The sequence below is a fragment of the Podarcis erhardii genome (assembly GCF_964252035.2).
Source record: "Podarcis erhardii genome assembly, chromosome: 8".
Classification (NCBI taxonomy): domain Eukaryota; kingdom Metazoa; phylum Chordata; class Lepidosauria; order Squamata; family Lacertidae; genus Podarcis; species Podarcis erhardii.
In genome coordinates this window covers 70,189,006-70,210,103 of record NC_138499.1, presented here as the reverse complement: position 1 = coordinate 70,210,103, position 21,098 = coordinate 70,189,006, and the positions used below count along the sequence as shown (strand labels likewise).

Here is a 21,098-nt window from a genome sequence, read left to right as displayed (position 1 = left end):
TATTATTATTATTATTATTATTATTATTACTACAGAAGTTAGTAGCTTGCTGAAATACTTGCTGGCGTTCCAGGGACTATCAGAGCAGCAACCTAAACTTCTGTTCCTCCTCCAATAGCTTGTCGCATTTCTATGCTGGACGATGGGGCTGGCCCCATAGCAGTCAGCAGGGTGGGACGGCGCAGACCTGCCGACACAGGGGTCACCATGGTTTACCATGAGGTTGTGAGGAGGGGTGTGCGAACAGGCATTGAGCTGCTGGTGAAACGCAGCCGGGAGATCAGGTGACCTTGGTGACTGCCCCTGGGCTTCCCTCCCCTGGTAGTTTCCATGCTAGGGGCAGAGGAGGGATGGCCCAGTGTCTGGCCTTGGTGATGGACTGGCTGGAAGCCAATACAGTGGTGCCCCGCAAGACGAATGCCTCGCAAGACGAAAAACCCGCTAGACGAAAGGGTTTTCCGTTTTTCGAGGCGCTCCGCAAGACGAATTTCCCTATGGGCTTGCTTTGCAAGACGAAAACGTCTTGCGAGTCTTGCGATTTTTTCCACTCCCCCCCCCTTTTTCTAAGCCGCTAAGCTGCTAATAGCCGCTTAGCCGCTTTGCCGCTAATAGCGCTAATCCGCTAAGCCGCTAATAGGGTTGCTTCGCAAGACGAAAAAACCGCAAGACGAAGAGACTCGCAGAACGGATTCTTTTCGTCTTGCGAGGCACCACTGTAAACAGAAACTCAATCCAGATAAGGCTGAGGCCCTGTTAGTGGGCAGCTCCGTAGACCGGATGAACGTGAGGTTGCCTACTCTTGATGGCATCACACTCTCTCTGAATATACAGCTTGGGTGTGCTGCTGGATCCATCAGTGTTGCAAAATTGGACGACCGGGTTGCTCACTGGGGAAGGATACACTGAGCATATTACACAGATTCTGGCTCAACTGCTCTGGCTGCCAATTAGTTTCCAGGCCCTATTCAAAGAGCTGGCTATAAAGCCTTAAATGGCTCAGGGTCACAATATTATTATTATTATGTTTATTGGAAGCTGCCCAGAGTGGCTAGGGAAACCCAAACAGTTGGGCAGGGTAATAATAATACAGTGGAACCTTGGTTTTCGAACGTCTCAGAAGCCAAACGATTCGGAACGATTCGAAGGCCAAAAACCTCAAAGTAATTGCTTCCATTTTCAAACGTGCCTCGGAAGTTGAATGGCTTCCAAGCCACATTTCTCCCATTTTTTCAATGGATTTTGCTGACCGCCCATTGATCCTCGGTTTTCAAACGTTTCAAAGTCGAATGGTCCTCCGGAATGGATTACATTCAAAAACCAAGGTTCCACTGTACAGTCATACCTCAGGTTACAGACGCCTCAGATTACATTTTTTCGGGTTACGGATGCGCCAAAACCCAGAAGTACCGAAACAGGTTACTTCCAAGTTTCGGCGGTCGTGTAGGCGCAGAAGTTCTAAATTACGCTTTGCGCATACACAGAAACATCGAATTGCAACCCGCGCATGCGCAGACGCGGTGCTGTAGGTTGCGAATGCTGCGGGTTGCAAACGTGCCTCCCGCATGGATCACGTTCGCAACCCAAGCGTCCACTGTAGTAATAATAATAATAATAATAATAATAATAATAATAACAACAACTTTTACCTCAAGGACCACCTCACCTCCCTCTAGGTGAACTGACCCAGACCCTGCAATCATTATCTGAGACTCTTCTTCATGTTCCTCCTCCAGAAGAGGTCTGGAGGATGACAACAGGAGAAGTGGTCTTGTCTGAGGTGGCTCCCCATCTGTGCAATGCTCTCCCTGGAGAGGCTTGTCGGGCACGTTCATTACATGCAAAACAAAAACACTCCTCTCTACTCAGGCCTTTGGCTACTGAACAACCTTACAGCCTTTTAGAAGCGTGGGGGCTGTTATTATATTTCCTGCGATCGCTTTATTGCTTTTATTATGACAATGCTACGTAAATCACGCTTTTAATGTAGGACACTACCCTGAGATCTTTGGGTAAAGGGCAGTATATAAACTGAATCAATAAATAACCACAAATAAATATATCCAGCTTGCTCGCCGGCAGGGAGCTCCTATGTCACCTATGTAAGGGCTTAAAAACAAGAGCTTCAAATAAAAACAGACAGGTCTGCTGTTTCCCCTGCTTCATATGATACTTACTAAAAAGTTTGTAGGTGGTGACACTGTAATGCGGTAGTGGAATAATTTTCCAGCATTGTTGGTCATGGGTCGGCAGGGCTTAATAGGCTTTAAGAAACGAGAGAGGAAATAAGAGGGGCAGGTGATTAGGAAAGGTTAATGCTAATAAAAGGAGATAAAGCAGTCTTCAGCAACCTAATGTTTTCCTGATGTTTTGGACCAAACCCTGCCAGGGAAGGCTTGTGTCCCTCCTCATTAAAGGCCTTATGAAAACTCTTATTTTCCTTGCTCATTAAAGGCCTTATGAAAACTCTTATTTTCCTTGTTCCCTTGAAGTGTTTGGGTTTTTTTGGACTTACAGTTTTAGTCAGCGTTAGAAACCGAGATATGAAAGCTAGGAGCTAAACGGCATCTTAAACCGAGGTTACGGGCACAACAATGGAATATCTCGGTGCGCTTTTTTATACAAAGCTGAAAATGAACTGCAGCTAAACTATTATGTTCATTTTTCACATGGTTTAGTCCTTCTCCTGACCACCCCCCCTAATATTCTTAAGGGGGTCTCTTCTCCCATCTTTGGAAAGCAGCTGGAAGTGGGGAGGCAGAAAAAAGGCCCTCCTTTCCTTCAGGTTTAATCTGAAATTTAGGCACAGTACTGCGCCCAAAACTGAGAAACCACTCGCACCCATGAAATACTGTCGCAAAATGCTCCTGGAACAATGGAAGCTTTGAACACTGGTTTTAGTCATAGCTTGTTATTGGATTTTAATATTTTGGGGCAGATTGTTTTATAGTTTATTTCTATGCTTATTTATTATTAAGTGGGCTTCCCACCTCCCCCCACCCCATCATATTGTATTTTACCTGATAAGATGTTTTGGGATCCCTTCAACCGCCTTAAAAACATTTTAAAGAAATATTACCTCTTCCCCAGGATAGATTCCATGTCTTATTCCCGTTCGTCTGGCTTTCGCACTGCATTTGCACAGAGGTCCGTCGTTCATCTGTCAGAAATGTTAAAGGAGGATACTGAGTCGAGAAGTTTAAAAACAAGAAGAGGCAGTCTGGCTCAGTGCCTGAAAGTTAATTAAAGTAATTTAAAAGCAAATTCTAGGCAACACAATGACCATGTAATTACGCAATAGACAATCATAAAAAAAATAATTATTACTATTTTCAGTTTATGGAAAAAAAATTATTTTCAGTTTATGAAGCAATTCTATATCCTCCCACCACACTGACGAAGAATTCTATGAAACAGTAGTCTATATCCGGAATCACTGTTCAGTGTTGGACATCATATTTGCTGAATACACAAAGCTTCACAGCTTGTCTTTCATCATACAAAGTCTGGTACCTCACTTCATCTAAAGATTTTCAGAGACTTGGAGACTAAAGATTTCGTTTTGAACTTGTTATGGTTTGAAGGAATTCTATAAAGATTGTCTATTGCGTATGTACATGGTCATTGTATTGCCTAGACATTGCTGACTTTCTCTTTGCAACACAGGGGTTTGTTTGATTATTTAAAAGCAAATTAGCATACACAAGTTAAGAGTCAGTTGAAAAATATTTTTAAGCACATGGACTGAAGTACCTTAATAGACCACAGTACTTCAAAAGAGTGTCTCTGAATATTGCTTGATTCAAATACTCTTTACCCATTGAAAGTATTCTGCCAGGAGAAATAATTTTTGCCTAGGTTTCACCAGCCTGTCACCAGCCACACACTAAGACTTTTTGAAATGTACAGTGCAGCAATCTATGTGTCTACTCATATGTAAACCCCACCAGATTCAATGGGGCTTGTGAAAAAGTACATATGCATAGTATTGGAGCCGTCTCCTGAATTTTGGTGGTTGTGTTTTGGCAATTTCAGGTGTGTGTGTACACGGCCACAAGAACAGGATTGAGAGAAGATTGGTTTGTGTAAAGTACAGGGTTGCTGGTCACTGGTTTTCGCAAAGTGACTTGATCTTCAGTACGGAATAGCAAATTATTATTATTATTTTCAGTTTATATACCACCCTATACCAGAGGCCTCAGGGCAGTTCACAGAACAAAATCAAAATATAAAACCACAAAATATATAATCAAAATAAAAACAACCCAATACCACCCCCACAAAAAATCCACATTTTAAAAGGGTGTCAATCAAATCAAGGAAAGGTCTGGTTAAAAATGAACGCTTTTGCCTGGTGCCTAAAGGTGTATAATGAAGGTGCCAGGCGAACTTCCCTGGCGAGAGCATTCCACAGATGGGGAGCCACTGCAGAGAAGGCCCCGTTCTTGGGTTGCCACCCCCTGGACCTCTCAAGGAAGAGGCACACAAAGAAGGGCCTTAGAAGATGATCTCAGGATCCAGGTAGGTTCATATGGAAAGAGGTAGTCCTTGAGGTATTGCGGTCCTGATTTTAAGTCATCAGCTGCATAGCCACGATGCAAATGTTTAAGACTGAGCTTTTTTTGGCATGTACTACCTGTCCGGGGTCGTTGTACCACAGCTCCTCATGCAGCCGGTCTGGGTGAGCCTTCTTCCGCTTAATTTCAGCGATGACGTCAAACACCTCCGAATCCGAACTGCTGGAGCAGCTGTCGTCATCCGAGTCGCACTCCGAGTCGCTGGAACTCCCTGCGTTCCCAAGAAAACGTGACACCAACCTGCCCTTTCCAATCTCCCACAAAACTGCGCATTCACCTCTGACCTGAGACTGGAGCGGCGAATGCCCCAGGGGCACGGCAAAGAGCAAAGTTTCTCTACTTCTTCCTGGCAACACCTCAAGAGTACAGAGTGCTGGTCACTGGCATGCAAGATATAATTTTCTAACTAACCCCGCTGCTTCCCCCAAATCAAGCTTTTTCTTCAGGCACACGAGTTTCATCTCAGAGGGGGCTTTCACAGAGAAGAGAACAACAGTGGCACATTAAAAGGGAAGGTTAGGCCACAGAGGAAACAGATCAAGGGCACTTTGCCTATGCCTCATCTTAGAAGACAGTGGTGCATGAAAAGGATCAGGATAGTGGCAGGGAATCTTTCAAGGGACAAATGGCATTTATAATAAATATAATAATAATTTTTTTATACCCTGCCCTTCCTGGTTCAGAAAACCGGGCTCAGAATGGCTAACAACAAATTTAAAACCATTAATTGATGCAACAAAAAAATAGCATAAAATACAGTATAAAACGTGAATAACAATAAATTCAGAATTCAAAAATCAATTTAGGGGGGAAATCCATCCAATAAACATTAGATGATCACCAGGGCTAGCTGGCTAAATTGGTCCTATTTGGGCCAGCAAGGAGACCAGGGGAGAATTAGCTGTGGGATCCCAGAGCAGGTAAAATTCATAAAAAGGGGAGGGGGAAGGAAGGAAGGGAAATAAAAGATCAGGCTAAGTTCAAATTGAAAGCCTGGCAGAATAGCTCTGTCTTACAGGACCTGCGGAAGGAAGTTGAATCCTGCAGGGCCCTGGTCTCATGGGACAGAGCTTTCCACCAGGTCGGGGCCAACACTGAGAAGGCCCTGGCCCAGGTGGAGAATAAGCTGACTTCCTTAGGTCCCGGGACCTCTAAACTGTGATTATTCATAGACCTTAAGGTTCTCTGCGGGGCATATTTGAGGGCCAGATTTGGCCATTGGGCCTCCAGTAGCTGATCCCTCCTGGAAAGTGGCAAGCATTTATTTCTGGGGTGCGTCGCGTGGGTCAGAGCAGTCCTTACCGACATCCTCATCCAACTTGGTCTTGGGGGGCTCCCAGGGGGGCCTGGCAGCTTTGGCTTTGGCTTGCCGCTTGCCCAGCTCTTCCTCAAACTTCTCATATAAATCTCGGAGCCGGCTCGTTCCGACGACAGTGGAATCGCCCTTGCCATTGCAACCAAACAAAAATGAAAAGGATTTCAGAAATCAGGAACAGGTAGGTAGCTAGGTGTTGGTCTGCCGTAGTCGAAACAAAATTTTAAAAATCCTTCCAGTAGCATCTTAAAGACCAACTAAGTTTGTTACTGGTATGAGCGTTTGTGTGCATGCACACTTCTTCAGATACCAAATCAGAAAGATGAACATTTTAACAAGGAATGGGGGAAATTATAACTTAGCTTAAAGACCATTGTAAACAGTTAAAATCGTTAGTAGGATTGGAATATCACTTGTAGTTTAAGGTTGAATTCCAGACATAATGGAAGAGGTAAACGATTTGGAATATCATAAAAGATGCAAGTGGAAACGATTAATAATAGGACCCACAAAGAGGAGGCTGGAAGTCCAGGAGATTGCTTGGAATCTTGTTGTTATTATCAATGTTTGACATATCTCTATAAATGTTTAAGTTGAAAAACCAAATAAATAATTTTATTTTTTAAAAAAAGAAAGTTAAAAGGATATTCTGAATTGAAAATATTTTGCAACGTCAATTTGCAGTCATGCTGATCCTCGTGAGTGTGTTGCACAGACGACGCAACACACACATTCACAAATGCAACACGTCAATCACATGGGATGATTTACCAGAGATGATATAACAATATTTAGTTTCTTCTGGAGATTCAGAAAATGAGATAGTGTGTGATACACACAAACCTAGATCACATAGTGATCATTATTCTTCAAGTGTCAGTGCTTATGTAGCCAAAACAGTATCATCCATACAGCAGAGGCATCAACAGGTTTAGAGGAACTACAAGGTTTGAAGTACCCAAAAATATTCATAGATAATGCCCCATCCCACCCCCCAAAACACCCCCCCACCCAGTTAACTAAGAAATGAGCATACACATTGGCCCCAGAATGTTGACTGGAGGTTTCAGGATGGGGGGGGGGGGATAGATTGGGTCCCAAGGTAAGTTAACTTAAATTGGGTGGAAGCCTACGCTGCCATTGAGACTGACCCAGAAACTCCAGTGCGTGCAGAATGCCGTAGTGAGACTCCTTACGGGGTCTTTGCTGCGAGATCACATTCACCCGGTGCTATACCAGCTGCACTGGCTCCTGGTGGAGTACAGGATCAGGTTTAAGGTGCTGGTTTTAACCTTTAAAGCCCTATACGGCCTAGGACCCTCATACCTACGGGACTGCCTCTCCTGGTATGCCCCACAGAGAAACTTACGGTCTTCAAATAAAAACATCTTGGAGGTCCCAGGCCACAGAGAGGTTAGGCTGGCCTCAACCAGAGCCAGGGCTTTTTCAGCTGTGGCTCCGATCTGATGGAATGCTCTGTCCTAAGAGACTAGGGCCCTGCGGGACTTGACATCTTTCTGCAGGGCCTGCAAGACAGAGCTGTTCCACCAGGCCTTTGGCCAGGGCACAGCCTGACTCCCTCCTTTGGCAAACTTCACAGAACTCTAGCCCAATGGTTGCCATCAATTTGATTTGAATTAATTTTATAATGAAATGATTTTAGAAGGTTGTATTATTTTATTGTTGTTAGTCGCCCTGAGCCTGGCTTTGGCTGGGGAGGGCGGGATATAAATAAAAATTTATTATTATTATTACGCAATTTGGGGCAATTCTCCCCAGGCACTACATGATGCAGGAAACCAACCCCTTCCCCCCCTAGAAGGGTCTTACAAGGCGAAAGGAGGGAGGAGGAGAACTTCATTAAGTGATCCTGGGATAGCTCAGTCGGTAGAGCATGAGACTTTTAATCTCAAGAGTTTGAGCCCCACCTTGGGCAAAAGGTGGCCCTTCTGGTCCCTTCCAACTCTAAACAGTTCCTCAACGTACCACTTGATCCATGGGGTCGTTTGAGTAGTAGCTTTCCGAGTGGGTGCAGCGGACCCACACAGGCTTCAGCAGGTCCTCGTCATCTTCCTCGTTCTTTTCGACAGCGGCTTCATCCGGCTCTTTGTCTTTAATGGAAGTATAGCTCTTTTCCCTGCTGGCGTTTTCTGGCCACCTATCCCGGTCGTCTTCCCAGCGAGTTCTCTTCCGGTCTTGACCAGGAGACTGACTGCACAAGAAGACAAGGGAATAGACAATTCATCTTGGGCAGCGAGTCGGGGCTCAGCTCAATTGGTACATGTGGATGAGAAGGAGAGATACTCATCAAAAGTTTGCTGCAGCTCATGCATCAGATCGTGCTGAAAACTGGCTTCATATCTGAAATGTAGGTTGTTTTTACAGTGGTGCCTCGCAAGACGAAATTAATCTGTTCCGCAAGTCTCTTCATCTTGCGGTTTCTTCGTCTTGCGAAGCACGGCTATTAGCGGCTTAGTGGCTTAGCGGCTATTAGCGGCTTAGTGGCTATTAACGGCTTAGCAGCTTAGTGGCTATTAACGGCTTAGCGGCTTTAAGAAAAAGTAAACAAACTCGCAAGAACTCGCAAGACATTTTGTCTTGCGAAGCAAGCCCATAGGGAAATTCGTCTTGCGGAACGACTCAAAAAACGGAAAACTCTTTCGTCTTGCGCGTTTTTCGTCTTGCGAGGCATTCATCTTGCGAGGTACCACTGTATATGCAATAACGGCAGCAAGAATATTATTGGCACAAAAATGGAAGCAAGACGAAAGAAGAATGGAGGATGAAATTAATGGACTACACAGAATTAGATAAACTAACAGGAAGGATTCGTAATCAGCGGGACCAGAAATTCACAGAAGACTGGAGTAAATTTACAGATTATATGAAAAGTATTTTGATGATCAGACGTTTGTAGGCTTGAAAGAAGTTTTGTGAGGAGAATTATTGGAACTATTGCAAAAAGGGATTAGGGGGAGGATGGTTAGCTAAGATAATTAAAGGCAATATGAATCTAAGAAATGCATAAAAAGTGGTTAAAACAGTGAATCATCAGAGGCGCTGATGGAAGTCCAAAAAAAGATTGTATAAGTGGTGAAGTTTTGTGGTATGCTTTATAATTTATATGTTAAAACTAATAAAAATTATTTAAAAAAGAAAAAAGAAAACTGGCTTCGTATCTACCCAAATCTTGTCTTACCTTCTCTTCATACCATCCCCCAGGTTGGAAGGCGCAGTCCATCACAGGGTTTCTCAAACTTGGGTCTCCAGCTGTCATTGAACTACAGCTCCCATCATCGTTGACCGCTGGTCCTGCTAGCTAGGGATGATGGGAGTTGTAGTTCAACAGCAGCTGGGAACCAGAGTCTGAGAAACGCTGGTCTAACAGCAGCTACCCAACGATAATCCACTCCCTAGTCTTACCTTCCTGTCCTCTTGTGATCCTTTCTGTAAGATCTCTCGGTGGATGGTGATCGCCGGCTGTCGCGGTGCCTGTGTCTTTCTCGTTGTCGTTCCCTTTAAAGAATTAAAGAAGATTTGAGCCACTGTCCTCAACGAGAGTAAATTCTAGTTCCAAAACAATAGAACCAGAAAGCTGAATAAACTGCCGAGAGCCCAGAGAGTCATTACGGAAGAGGAAGGAAGTGCCGCCATATTCTCTACCGTGTAGTTGCGGTCAGAGGACAATATTGCCGCTGCCAGGCCAGGAGGAACCAGGTGACCTGCCTAGCCAATAGGGTTCCATCTGCTCTTTTAAACCTGACTCTGGCTTAAGTTTTCAGTCTCAGCATTCGTAACTCAAGTATAGGCTCAGCTACTCTGCCCATCTCTGAGCCCAGATTTCCCCCCAGACTGCCCGCTGGGACGTATCTGGTTAGTGGTGTTCTCCAAGAATCAGTTGAATAACAAATAGTGGCTTCTTTCTTTATTCTGGCTATTTTCTCCATGAAAATAAAATATAACAACAACAACAACAACAGCAATAATGGGGCAAGATAGAAAGTACATCAGCAAATGTTATGCAACATATCTTCCTCTCCTGGTACATTTTCTCCAGAAAACAACGTTCTCAATTATTTCTCTCAACTCGTCATTTTTTTAATAAAAATATCAATGAAAGAATTTTACAAGAAGCAACAATCAACGCATTTGACTCAGACAAGGTCAGGCCAATTCAAGGCATTTTGCTGCCCGAGGCAAAGGGCAAGTTGAGGAGACCTCTTCAGTCTGTTTAATAGTAGGGATGGCCCTGGACAAGTGATGTTTATAATGAAACAAGCTGAAAAGTGGTATTATTTCTCAAGCCATTTCTTTATCATTGAAACCTTTTCAATAAAAATATTAAGACCAAAAGAACGCTGTAGCTCACTTTTAGTCAAGTGATGCTACATATGGCACAAAATTCTGGCTAAGCATTTTATATCCAACAGCCAAAATCATGGTAGCTGGAAGCAGGTCTTTTTTTCACCGAAACTGAGTTCCATTAACTCTTTGGTCTGTTCCGGGACCTCTTTGTAGCGTACCAGCCGCCGTGTAGCAACTGCATGCTGTTCAGGCGGAGAAGCATTCTCCCCCCCCCCAAAAAAGTGTTGTTTCCCCCCTAAAACAACTTTGGCTCCCCCATAAAAAAGGTCAACAACTTAGGGTTGTCTGTCAAAAAAAGGGGGGAGTTCCCGCACCTCTTTTTGTAGAAAAAAGCAGTGGCTGGAAGCATGACTATTATTTTTTTTTCTAAAGGGAAGGCAATCTTTCGACTTCCGATTTCCAACCGAATAATACACCAGTTGGACTGCATAATACATACAAACCATGAGTAAACCAGGCATGTCCAAAATCCTTTTTGGGGGCCTAATTTGGCCCCCCAGCCTATCCCCAACAAAAGCTCAATAAGTTCAATCCTGAAAAAACCTCAACAACTTTGGTCGGCCCTCACGCACATTCACTTCATCAAATCTGGCCCTCTTTGAAAAAAGTTTGGGCACCCCTGCTATAGAGAGACAACTCTTCTTGCTCATGAGAATAATTTTGGGGGCCCTTCTCTATATGCACATGAGAGGGGTGTGCTGGAAGTGAATGTTGGGACTTTGACGGGGAAGCCTTGGGTGCAATTTCGGCTAAGCAACAAAGCTCGGCGCGCAAGTGCAGGCCAACCGTTTCCCGTCGAAATAATTGCCTCCACGGCCAAACACACCCTACCAAACCTGGCCTCCTGGCAAGAGTCAAACTGGCTGACCTGTACCATTCATAACTTCTGTGACGGGGGGGCGTCCGCCCCCTGACGTAATCCGACCGGTGCCGACTGCTTTCTTGCCGCCGCCTATCGGGGCTCCTCCCTCGATCCCGCCGATCGCCGTGATTGGTGGAGCGGTGCCTCTCCCCGTGCCCGTGGTCCCGGTGGCGATGCTCCTCATAGTGTTTACTTTGCTCCGGAGACCTGCGTTCAGGCTGGGACTTCTCGATCGGATACTGACCAGGGTTCCGGAAATTGCCGCTGTTGTTGTTGCTGCCGCTGCTGTTAGCGTTGTTGCCGCCACCGCCACCGCCCTGGTAGGAGTTTGCATTGTGTGGGTAGCTGTTGAAATTCGGAGGGGGGAACGACTGCTGCGAGTAGGAAGGGGAGTACATAGGCTGGTAATTAATCGGCTGAGGCATAATTGGAGGCGGCATAGGATGTGGAACTGATGGAGGAGGCATCATGTAAGGAAACGTGTTTTGTCCCGCCGCGCCGGTCGAAACAGAAGGGTTTCCAGGATTGGGGGCGGGGGGCGGAGTCGGCGGAAAGCAAGGAGGGAGAGGGAAAGTCTGCTTGACCTGGTGGCCTGCGAAAGGCGGCCTCAGGGGACACTGGGAGATGGTGTTCTGCGGCGATGGGGGCATGGGCGGCGGGTATGGGACAAAATCGGGCCTGGAAGGCATGTAGCTTGTGGTGGGAGGGCTTGCGTAAGCCGCCGTGGTCACCGTCGGCTGGTCGTACTGATACTGAGCTGAAGGCTGCTGCTGAGGGTGGAGCTGCCTCAAATTCTGGGGGCGGAAAGTCGGAGTCGAAGTTCGCGCAGCGGCTCCTCCTCGGGTTCGGGGACAGCCCCCTCGCCCGGAATGGAAAGACATTGTCTATCTCTGAAAAGAAACCAAAAAGGGAAATTAAAAGACTGTGCACCACTGATGTCCCAAAGAATTTTCGCCACGGCCCCATCATTCCGCGTCAACCTCCCAGGGAAGGGCATTTCATTCCCAGTTATTTCAGATAAATTCATAATAATAATAATAATTTATTATTTGCACCCCACCCATCTGGCTGGGTTTCCCCAGACACTCTGGGCAGCTTCCAACAAAGATTAAGAATGCATTAAAATGTCACACATTAAAAACTTCCCTAAACAGGGCTGCCTTCAGATGTCTTCTAAAAGTCTGGTAGGTGTTTATCTCTTTGACATCTGATGGGAGGGCTTTCCACAGGGCGGGCGCCACTACCAAGAAGGCCCTCTGCCTGGTTCCCTGTTGCTTTGCTTCTCGCAGTGAGGGAACCGCCAGAAGGCCCTTGGCGCTGGACCTCAGCGTCCAGGCAGAATAATGGGGGTGGAGACGCTCCTTCGGGTATACTGGGCTGAGGCCGTTTAGGGCTTTAAAGGTCAACACCAACACTGTGAATTGTGCTCGGAAACGTACTGGGAGCCAATGTAGGTCTTTCAAGACCAGTGTTATGTGGTCTCGGCGGCCGCCCCCAGTCACCAGTCTAGCTGCCGCATTCTGGATTAGTTATAGTTTACGGATCACGCCCATGCACGTCTGAATGCTTCTGGCCTCAAGCTGCAGCAGGAGAGGGGATGAGCAGGACCAAAATCTTTAACTATGAGCCGAGCGGCTCTATCCCTAAAGCATTCCAGAGAGCAAGAAAAGAAACCCGTCTATGAAATGCATGGGTCGCTTCTTTCCGAGCAGAAAGCAGGTAGACCGCAGCCGAGATCCGAGAGCAACGCATAAACATTAGGGGCGCAGCCAGGGTTTTAGTTGGGTGTGGGGAAAGGTGCTGGCCTTTTGTTGCGCGGGGAGGGTAGAACCTCCGTTAGCTATGTATTTTTATTGACTTTTGTTGATTTAGGGGAGCTGCATCGCCCTGCCGCCGCCGCCCGTTTGACTCCGCCCCTGATATACATGTCTCTTCTTTGCAAACAAAAGTGTGAGACTTACCTGGAAATAGTCGTTTCCTCGCTCCAAGACTTCAGGCACCGGCTGAGCAGCCCAGATCTAGACGGGTGGGGGGAAATTGTGGGAAACCACGCGCACCGGAAGAGAAAAGTTAAGAGGAGGAGCAAAAGCGAAGCCGGAAAGGCTGTTTCGCGGAGATGCCTGCAGGCGACCAGGGGAGGAAACTCGGCTGGTTGGGGACGCGGTGGGTGGTCCCGTGCACGGACTGGCGAGAGCATCCCGGAGATTTTCCCCGGCCGGTCGACGCTCTCGTTATCGGAGTTGCTTGCGACGCCGGTGGACTCTGCTCCTCCTCCCTTTCCCGCCATGCTCGCGCGTGTCACGTCGAGATGTGTCCCCCCCGCCCCGCGCGCGCGCTCTCCCTCTCGCTTTGGAACGCCGCGGTCTCCAGAGTTCGGCCTTTGGAACGCCGCGCCTGCCGGAGTTCGGAGGCCCGAACGTTGCGAAAGTCTCCGCGTTCGCTTTCGGAATCCTGCGCGCCTGAACGTTCGGTGCCGCTCAAGCAATGAGCAGCGACAGCGGGGCTGCGGAGCGCGGCAGCGGGACCGCCGGACTCCTCCGGGCGTACGCGGCGCTGCCTGTCTGGGTGGTGGAGGATCATCACGAGGTAAGCGGTCAGCGGGCGAAAGGGGAAATCCGATGCGTAGCTTTCACTGCTGATGGTGCGATTTGAAGAGGCGCGCTTGATCGGGGATAGTCAAGGGCGTTCCCCCCTCCGAAAAATCAGTTAACAAAATACATAGCAAACAGGTTCTGCCCCCCCCCCCCAGGCCTGCCCCCCAACAAAAATATAGGCTACACCTATGCCGTCCCGTAAAGTCCGTATAGTTAAAGCTATGGTTTTCCCAGTAGTGATGCATGGAAGTGAGAGCTGGACCATAAAGAAGGCTGATCGCCGAAGAAGTGATGCTTTTGAATTATGGTGCTGGAGGAGACTCTTGAGAGTCCCATGGACTGCAAGAAGATCAAACCTATCCATTCTTAAGGAAATCAGCCCTGAGTGCTCACTGGAAGGACAGATCCTGAAGCTGAGGCTCCATTACTTTGGCCACTTCATGAGAAGAGAAGACTCCCTGGAAAAGACCCTGATGCTGGGAAAGATGGAGGGCACAAGGAGAAGGGGACGACAGAGGACGAGATGGTTGGACAGTGTTCTCGAAGCTACCAGAATGAGTTTGACCAAACTGCGGGAGGCAGTGGAAGACAAGAGTGTCTGGCGTGCTCTGGTCCATGGGGTCACGAAGAGTCGGACACGACTAAACAACAACAAATGCTGTCCTGCGTGTACGTTTTTGGTCCATCTAGCTACCTGTACTGACAGCCAAGCTCTACGTGGAGACAATCCTGCATGCCTGGGGTTGAACAATCCTGCATGCAGTACACATGCTTCGCTATGGAGTCCATAGAATCACAGGATGGTAGAGTTGGAAGGGACCACGAGGGTCATGGAGTCCAGCTCGCTGCAATGCAGAAAATCTCAATGCGTGGGACCCCACCCAGTGTGAAACCATACCTGACCCTGCTTAGCTTTGTAAATGCGTTAATGGTTCTCTTGCAGAGACTATCCCCATAGGGCCCTTTCTGCCCCTATAGCATTGCTAAGCATTAGGTCCATTGGTACTTGTCAACAGGTCTAGTGCTTGGGCAACCCAGTCAAATGGGTGGCATGTAAATAATAAAATGATTGTGGTTGTTATTACTGCAATGCCAGCCTTACCTAGAAATAAGAGCTGTTAAACTTGTGGAAAATGCCATTTGAGTAACCTTGTGGTTGCGATAAAGGCAAATGAGTTAGCCACAAGTTCCAGCTTTCCTTTTTTTAAAAAAAAAGAAAGCCAAATAGAATTTTCTGCATGCTTGCTGATCTACAACATCTGGGTGTTTTGCAATAACTCTGCACCCTAGCCTTGCTTTCCTGCAGATGCTTCTATTCCTGTTGTTCCAGGTTCTTCCTTTCATCTACCGAGCCATCGGTTCGAAGCATCTTCCTGCCAGTGACATCTGCTTTGTCCATTTGGATTCTCATCCCGACCTCCTTATACCGGTGAACATGCCTGCGGATACAGTGTTCGATAAAGAATCTCTGTTCAGGTAGGATTGCACAATCCATCTCCTTGAGAAGATGCGGTTTTCATTTTGCCTGGGAGCCGGAGTGTTGTCAAACTGCTTCCTGAACTTTGGGGTGCTTTCTTCTTGGTTGGGCAGGAAATATAGTATGAGAACAAGCTCACCCAGTGAGCATGGCGGCTGAGAGAGGAGGAGAAGGTGTAGGAATGAAAATCACTGGAGACGAGCAGTGGGTGTCACGAGAGGCGTCTGCCGGGAAAAGTCCCGGGAACTCTCTTTTATTGAATATTACAAACATTGCCACAGGTGTGCTTGTGGCTGATTGGTTGATACAAACACAAAGAAACTTAATGCTGATTGGTTAACATACATACAAGGCGGGAATTACATGTGAGGGGTGGGAATTACATGTGAACATTAATCACTGGTAGATTAAAGGCTGGGAGACGAGGTTGGGACTAGACAAGCATGAAACCTCCTAATTAATAATAACTAAAGATTAATATGGCATAAAACAATTACTAATGATTGATCATAACATGAAAGAATACAATAATCAAGTTCTATAGATGTGGTCAGTTATGCATGGAGAACAAGTCACCATGAACTTAAGGTGAACTGAACGATGAGAGAATGTCTTGGTGTTTGGAACAGGTTCGTACAGTGTGTGCAGAAACAGAGAAAAGATTATAAGCAAGACTTCCCAGAATGCAAGAGAAAAGAAGCAATGCTTCCCATAAGGCCACAGTTATGTGCAGAGGGAAAACATATGTGCAAGAGGAAAACTTCCCTTTATCTCCCCCTTTCTTTTCTTATTTGCGAGGCATACTGGGTAAGGCAAAAATGTTTCGGGATTAGTGGTGTGCCAGCAAATGCCCGAAATAAGTTCGCCAGGGAGGATGGGACAGAAGATACCACGAGATACGTGGTTTGCCAGCGCATGCTCGAGATAACTCTGCCCATTTCTCCCCTTTGGTTTACTGTTGGTGTTGCCATTTCGCAAGATAAGCAGCAAGGATTTTATTGGGTGGCTGAGGGGGAGAGAGAAGCCGAGAGAAAAGACTTATGAGGCCAGGAATGCATTGGAGGAAGCAGCAAAACAAAATTAATATACATATAATAACAATGGCATATTGAAAAAGACTACGAAGCCAAGTAAAGTTTGGTAACCAAGCAGTAAGCAGAAAACCAACATCCTGTTTGATGTGATGTGTGAGATTTTGCAAATGAGAGATTTGTTTTTGGATAGCCTTAGAATTGTCAGTGATATTAAAGCAGCACATGTTTTCCACTTGTTCGCATTCATAATGATGGAGCATCAATAGATAATCGATAGCAGCGCGGTAAGAGTCCATGACGCAATTCCCTCTATTCTTTATTCAAAAGGTGAAGAGCTTGTGAAGTAGAATTCAAGGCTTTTGCTGCGGAGCAAGCTAAAGAGTTAATATTCCTGCTATTTCGTACAGCCAATCCAGGAACTCCTAAAAGAGAGACAGCTAGAGAGAAATATTCAGATCTGCTAGGGAGAAAAACAAAATCGTTATAATCATTAGTCAATTGCACAGTGCGTCAATATCGAGAGCGGGACAAATGATGCTTTTTTGGTAAAATAATAGACATACCGCTTAAGCAGCAAGGTGTGCCATGGCTGATGTTTGCAGGAATGTAATTAAATGTAAAGCCTGGACACGACCAAAACCAGCCTTCAGGCAGCTCTGTGTATTTATATACATAGGAAATATTTGCATAATCAGAGCAATTAAAATTATCCTTGCCCATTTTCACACAGTTGGTTTTTGTGCAATTCACCATACGGGCACAAGTAACATTAAAGGAAGCCACGTATGGGGTCATGGAATTGGCTGCGTGGAGGAATGATGCAAAACTTTAACAGCAGCTGCCAGCTCAGAATGCTGGGCAAACTTCTGTGGAAGAATGTAGAGGCTGTGCCATTTATCATTTTGTTGCCATGCAACGACCCCCCTGGAGGGGGCTCCATTAGTAAACACAGTAAGGGCATCCAACGGGACAGGGCTACTGCACTATGCTTAAATTCACTTTCAAAAACTACATATTGAACAGCAAATAAAAGCATTTGGTTGGCTGCCAAATTTGGATTGGCTCCGGCAAGCAAGGACATGGCATGGCTCTGGTTGCCAATTTCCGCACAAGATTGATCGGTGTTTGCATTTTCAAAAGCCAATTTCTTCATGAGTTCATTCTGGGCTGTAGTATTATCAACCTGCCTGGTGACAGAAGAGCTAACAGGGAAAGCAGAAGGCAATTCCCCAGCCCACACAGATTCCTCCTCTAAGGACAGAATTCCTTTCTGCCTAGCCAGAGAAATTGAGGTGCGCACAGCTCCTGTAGGAGAGCACGCAGGGGTTGTGGCAGGCAAAGCAGGCAAAGGAGGAAGGGGAGGGGTGGATGGGTTTGTGGGCTGAGGTGTAGGGAGGGGTTGGCAAGGCTGCAATGGAGGCAAAAGCTTGGGATAAGGAGGGGGGGGATTGTCTGCTACAGCCAGAAGGGCAGGGGCCGAAGGAGACGCCTGGTGGACCTGGGGTCCTAATTTAGCAACGGCAGCTGCACATTTCTGCCAGGTGAGCAGACAATGAATTGAAGCCCTCGGTTCTGCAAAGAGGGTCTTCCCGATCTTTTGCCAAGTCTCCACCTCCAGAGAGCCCTTCTCGGGGTAGGAAGAATATTGGCAATTGATCTCCAAAAGTAATTGTTCAATTTCTTTTAAGGAAATTTGAACACCCACAACCCGTTGCCTAACTAAAGAAAAAAGTTCCTTGGCATGCTCTTTCTGCATCCGAGTCAAATTGCCCCCATACTCACGAAGTAGCGCGCTGAGACTTTTCCAGTCGAGTGAAGTACAGGGGCTAGGCTGCATAAGGGATCTGGCACGTCCGGGGTCACCAGATGTAGGAATGAAAATCACGGGAGACGAGCAGTGGGTGTCACGAGAGGCGTCTGCCGGGAAAAGTCCCGGGAACTCTCTTTTATTGAATATTACAAACATTGCCACAGGTGTGCTTGTGGCTGATTGGTTGATACAAACACAAAGAAACTTAATGCTGATTGGTTAACATACATACAAGGCGGGAATTACATGTGAGGGGTGGGAATTACATGTGAACATTAATCACTGGTAGATTAAAGGCTGGGAGACGAGGTTGGGACTAGACAAGCATGAAACCTCCTAATTAATAATAACTAAAGATTAATATGGCATAAAACAATTACTAATGATTGATCATAACATGAAAGAATACAATAATCAAGTTCTATAGATGTGGTCAGTTATGCATGGAGAACAAGTCACCATGAACTTAAGGTGAACTGAACGATGAGAGAATGTCTTGGTGTTTGGAACAGGTTCGTACAGTGTGTGCAGAAACAGAGAAAAGATTATAAGCAAGACTTCCCAGAATGCAAGAGAAAAGAAGCAATGCTTCCCATAAGGCCACAGTTATGTGCAGAGGGAAAACATATGTGCAAGAGGAAAACTTCCCTTTAAGAAGGGAAGTCATTGGATATTTTAAAGTTTGAAAAATGTTTATTTTGAAATGTAAAATTGAAAGCTTAATAAAAATTATATATATAAAAAGGAAGCATTCTAAGTAATGTTCACTTCTTAACACAGGCTGTGTCTCGACCTTTTCAAAGAGCAGCAGCTTTCTCTTTTTTTAAAAAAAAAAGATTTTTATTGATACACGAAAAAAGAAAAAAACCACAAATACCAAATTACACACAAGAATAACCATAGACACATAATTTTCTTAGCAAAAAATAAAATATATATTGGTCTTAACACTAAAGACCCAACCTCCCGTCTATTCCATATTTCAGTTTCATATTACTTATTGCCAATACACACTTTAATCATAATTAAACTTATTCTTAATAGATCTAATTTCTTATATCTACCTTGCAACTATTACTGAAGTTCCTTGAATGCTGCAACAGAATTTAAACTACTATATTTATTTTTCAGATATTCTTTGAAAACCTCCCATTTTGAAACAAATTCCTGGTTTGATTTATTCTTTATTTCTTCTGATAGACCATCTAATTCGGCATATTCTGTCAGCTTTTGGATCCAATCTTGTATAGAGGGGATTTCATTACTCTTCCATTTTGCTGTGATCAAAACTCTTGCTGCTGCCGTCGCATATAAAAAGATACCCTTCCTAAAGAGCAGCAGCTTTCTCAATCCATCTTTCTCCCCCTCTTGCAGTGAGCTAAGCATTGAAAACTGGATTATGCCTGCCGTCTATGCTGGGCACTTTTCACACGTCCTGTGGCTGCACCCGCCTTGGGCTCAGCAAATTGAAGAAGGCACCCATCGTTTCTTAGTAGGTAAAGACACCTCCACGACAACCATAAGGTAACTATTGCCGGCGCCTCTCTAAAGCTGTGTTAGATACAGAGGCTGTTGTTATGTGGTTCCATCTTAACGGTCTCGCGTTAGAGCCAGTGACAGGCAGATCCGCACTCTGTTTTGGTTGCAAGAAGTTTGGAAGTCAGGGAGTTGGGAGCTGGCTGGGGGCCGACTGAGTTTCATGGGGCAGTGCCCATTTGCCCCACCAGATCAGCCTCCACTGCTGGTATGGAATTATAGAATTATCATAGAATTGGCAGGGATGTGGGAATCTCTGCACGCGGTCTCCCATCCAATTTGAAACCATACCGGACCCTTCTTACCTTTGCAAATGTGCCAGCAGTTTATTGCTGTGCCATTGGGAGGGTTATGTATGGAAACAATTTCATTCTCTTGGGCGCATTCCAGACCTGTTTGGCTACTTTTTATTAATATTATTATTGTTTCACTTGTTTATTGAATTCCATTTATGAATTGCTTCCTATGAAGCAATTTCACAGTACTGTATTTTGGCTACTTGGGGAAAGGGAATGCTAGCATACGTGGGCCCCCTGTTTCAGCAAAGTATTTCTCGTATTCTTGCATCCTCATCCTTGCTAAGAATCACTGTCGTCGCTGTTCCAGGGTTACTTGCCCAGACGATTACTTCCTTTCCGACGGTCTGTACGTCCCTGCCGGCCAGCTAGAAGGCAAGAAGTCTTTGCAGCTCAGTGTCTGCCTCGTGGATCCTTTGGAAGCCACCGGCACCCAGGAGGAAAGCCGAGCTGTGCCTTCTGCTAAGAAGCTTAAGTTGAGCGGGGGCGATGCAGCAAACTCCTTGGCAGCCTCTTCGTCGAAGGATGTTCCTCCCCTCGCCCACAGCTGCGCAGGCAAAGAGGCTGGGGGATTCGAAAACAGAACCCCTGTGCGGGAGACAACAGACAGCCTCCGGGGTCTAAAGCATGGCCACCCAGTGCCAGAGCTCCTTGAACACATCCTCCAAGCGATACAGAAGGGCTCTGCTTATGTTCTCGATATTGACTTGGATTTCTTTTCCGTCAAGAACCCTTTCAAGGAAATGTACACGCAGGTAAAACTACCAGGCTGCAGCCTTTGGTCAATTAACCTTGTTAGAATGATGGAGGAAATACCTTTAAAAGCACCCGGTGTTCAATTATGGTTCCTTCTTATTTTTGCTGGGGTGCGGGTGGCGCTGTGGGTTAAACCACAGAGCCTAGGACTTGCCGATCAGATCAGAAGGTCGGCGGTTTGATTCCCTGCGATGGGGTGAGCTCCCGTTGCTCAGTCCCTGCTCCTGCCAACCTAGCAGTTCGAAAGGACGTCAAAGTTCAAGTAGATAAATAGGTACCACTCCAGTGGGAAGGTAAACGGCATTTTCGTGCGCTGCTTTGGCTCGCCAGAAGCAGCTTAGTCATGCTGGCCACATGACCCGGAAGCTGTACGCCGGCTCCCTCGGCCAATAAAGCGAGATGAGCGCTGCAACCCCAGAGTCGGCCACGACTTGACCTAATGGTCAGGGGTCCCTTTACCTTTACCTTTATCTCTACCT

General features: G+C 46.1%; 2 protein-coding genes across 3 annotated transcripts in view; one reads left to right on the top strand and one right to left on the bottom strand.

Annotated features, from left to right (window-relative positions):
* Window positions 1–13,183, bottom strand: part of DROSHA (drosha ribonuclease III) — an 81,815-nt gene extending 68,632 nt beyond the window's left edge. Inside the window, exons 1-8 of one of the 2 annotated variants that reach the window (XM_081872978.1) lie at window positions 13,078–13,183; window positions 11,123–12,006; window positions 9,313–9,405; window positions 7,876–8,101; window positions 5,877–6,018; window positions 4,634–4,785; window positions 3,077–3,157; window positions 2,175–2,261 (exon numbers count right to left, since the gene is read on the bottom strand). In XM_081872978.1, coding sequence (XP_081729104.1) covers window positions 2,175–2,261; window positions 3,077–3,157; window positions 4,634–4,785; window positions 5,877–6,018; window positions 7,876–8,101; window positions 9,313–9,405; window positions 11,123–11,997 — 1,656 coding nt within the window. In that variant the 5' untranslated portion in view covers window positions 11,998–12,006; window positions 13,078–13,183. The remainder of the gene's footprint in view (window positions 1–2,174; window positions 2,262–3,076; window positions 3,158–4,633; window positions 4,786–5,876; window positions 6,019–7,875; window positions 8,102–9,312; window positions 9,406–11,122; window positions 12,007–13,077) is intronic. The other variant, XM_081872979.1, reaches the window with a different exon arrangement.
* Window positions 13,184–13,463: 280 nt separating this feature from the next.
* LOC309348049 (UPF0489 protein C5orf22 homolog) overlaps window positions 13,464–21,098 on the top strand; it is a 19,954-nt gene continuing 12,319 nt past the window's right edge. The window contains exons 1-4 of the mRNA XM_081873119.1: window positions 13,464–13,702; window positions 15,041–15,186; window positions 19,406–19,555; window positions 20,174–20,618. Of these exons, the coding sequence (XP_081729245.1) occupies window positions 13,601–13,702; window positions 15,041–15,186; window positions 19,406–19,555; window positions 20,174–20,618 (843 nt within the window). The 5' untranslated portion in view covers window positions 13,464–13,600. The remainder of the gene's footprint in view (window positions 13,703–15,040; window positions 15,187–19,405; window positions 19,556–20,173; window positions 20,619–21,098) is intronic.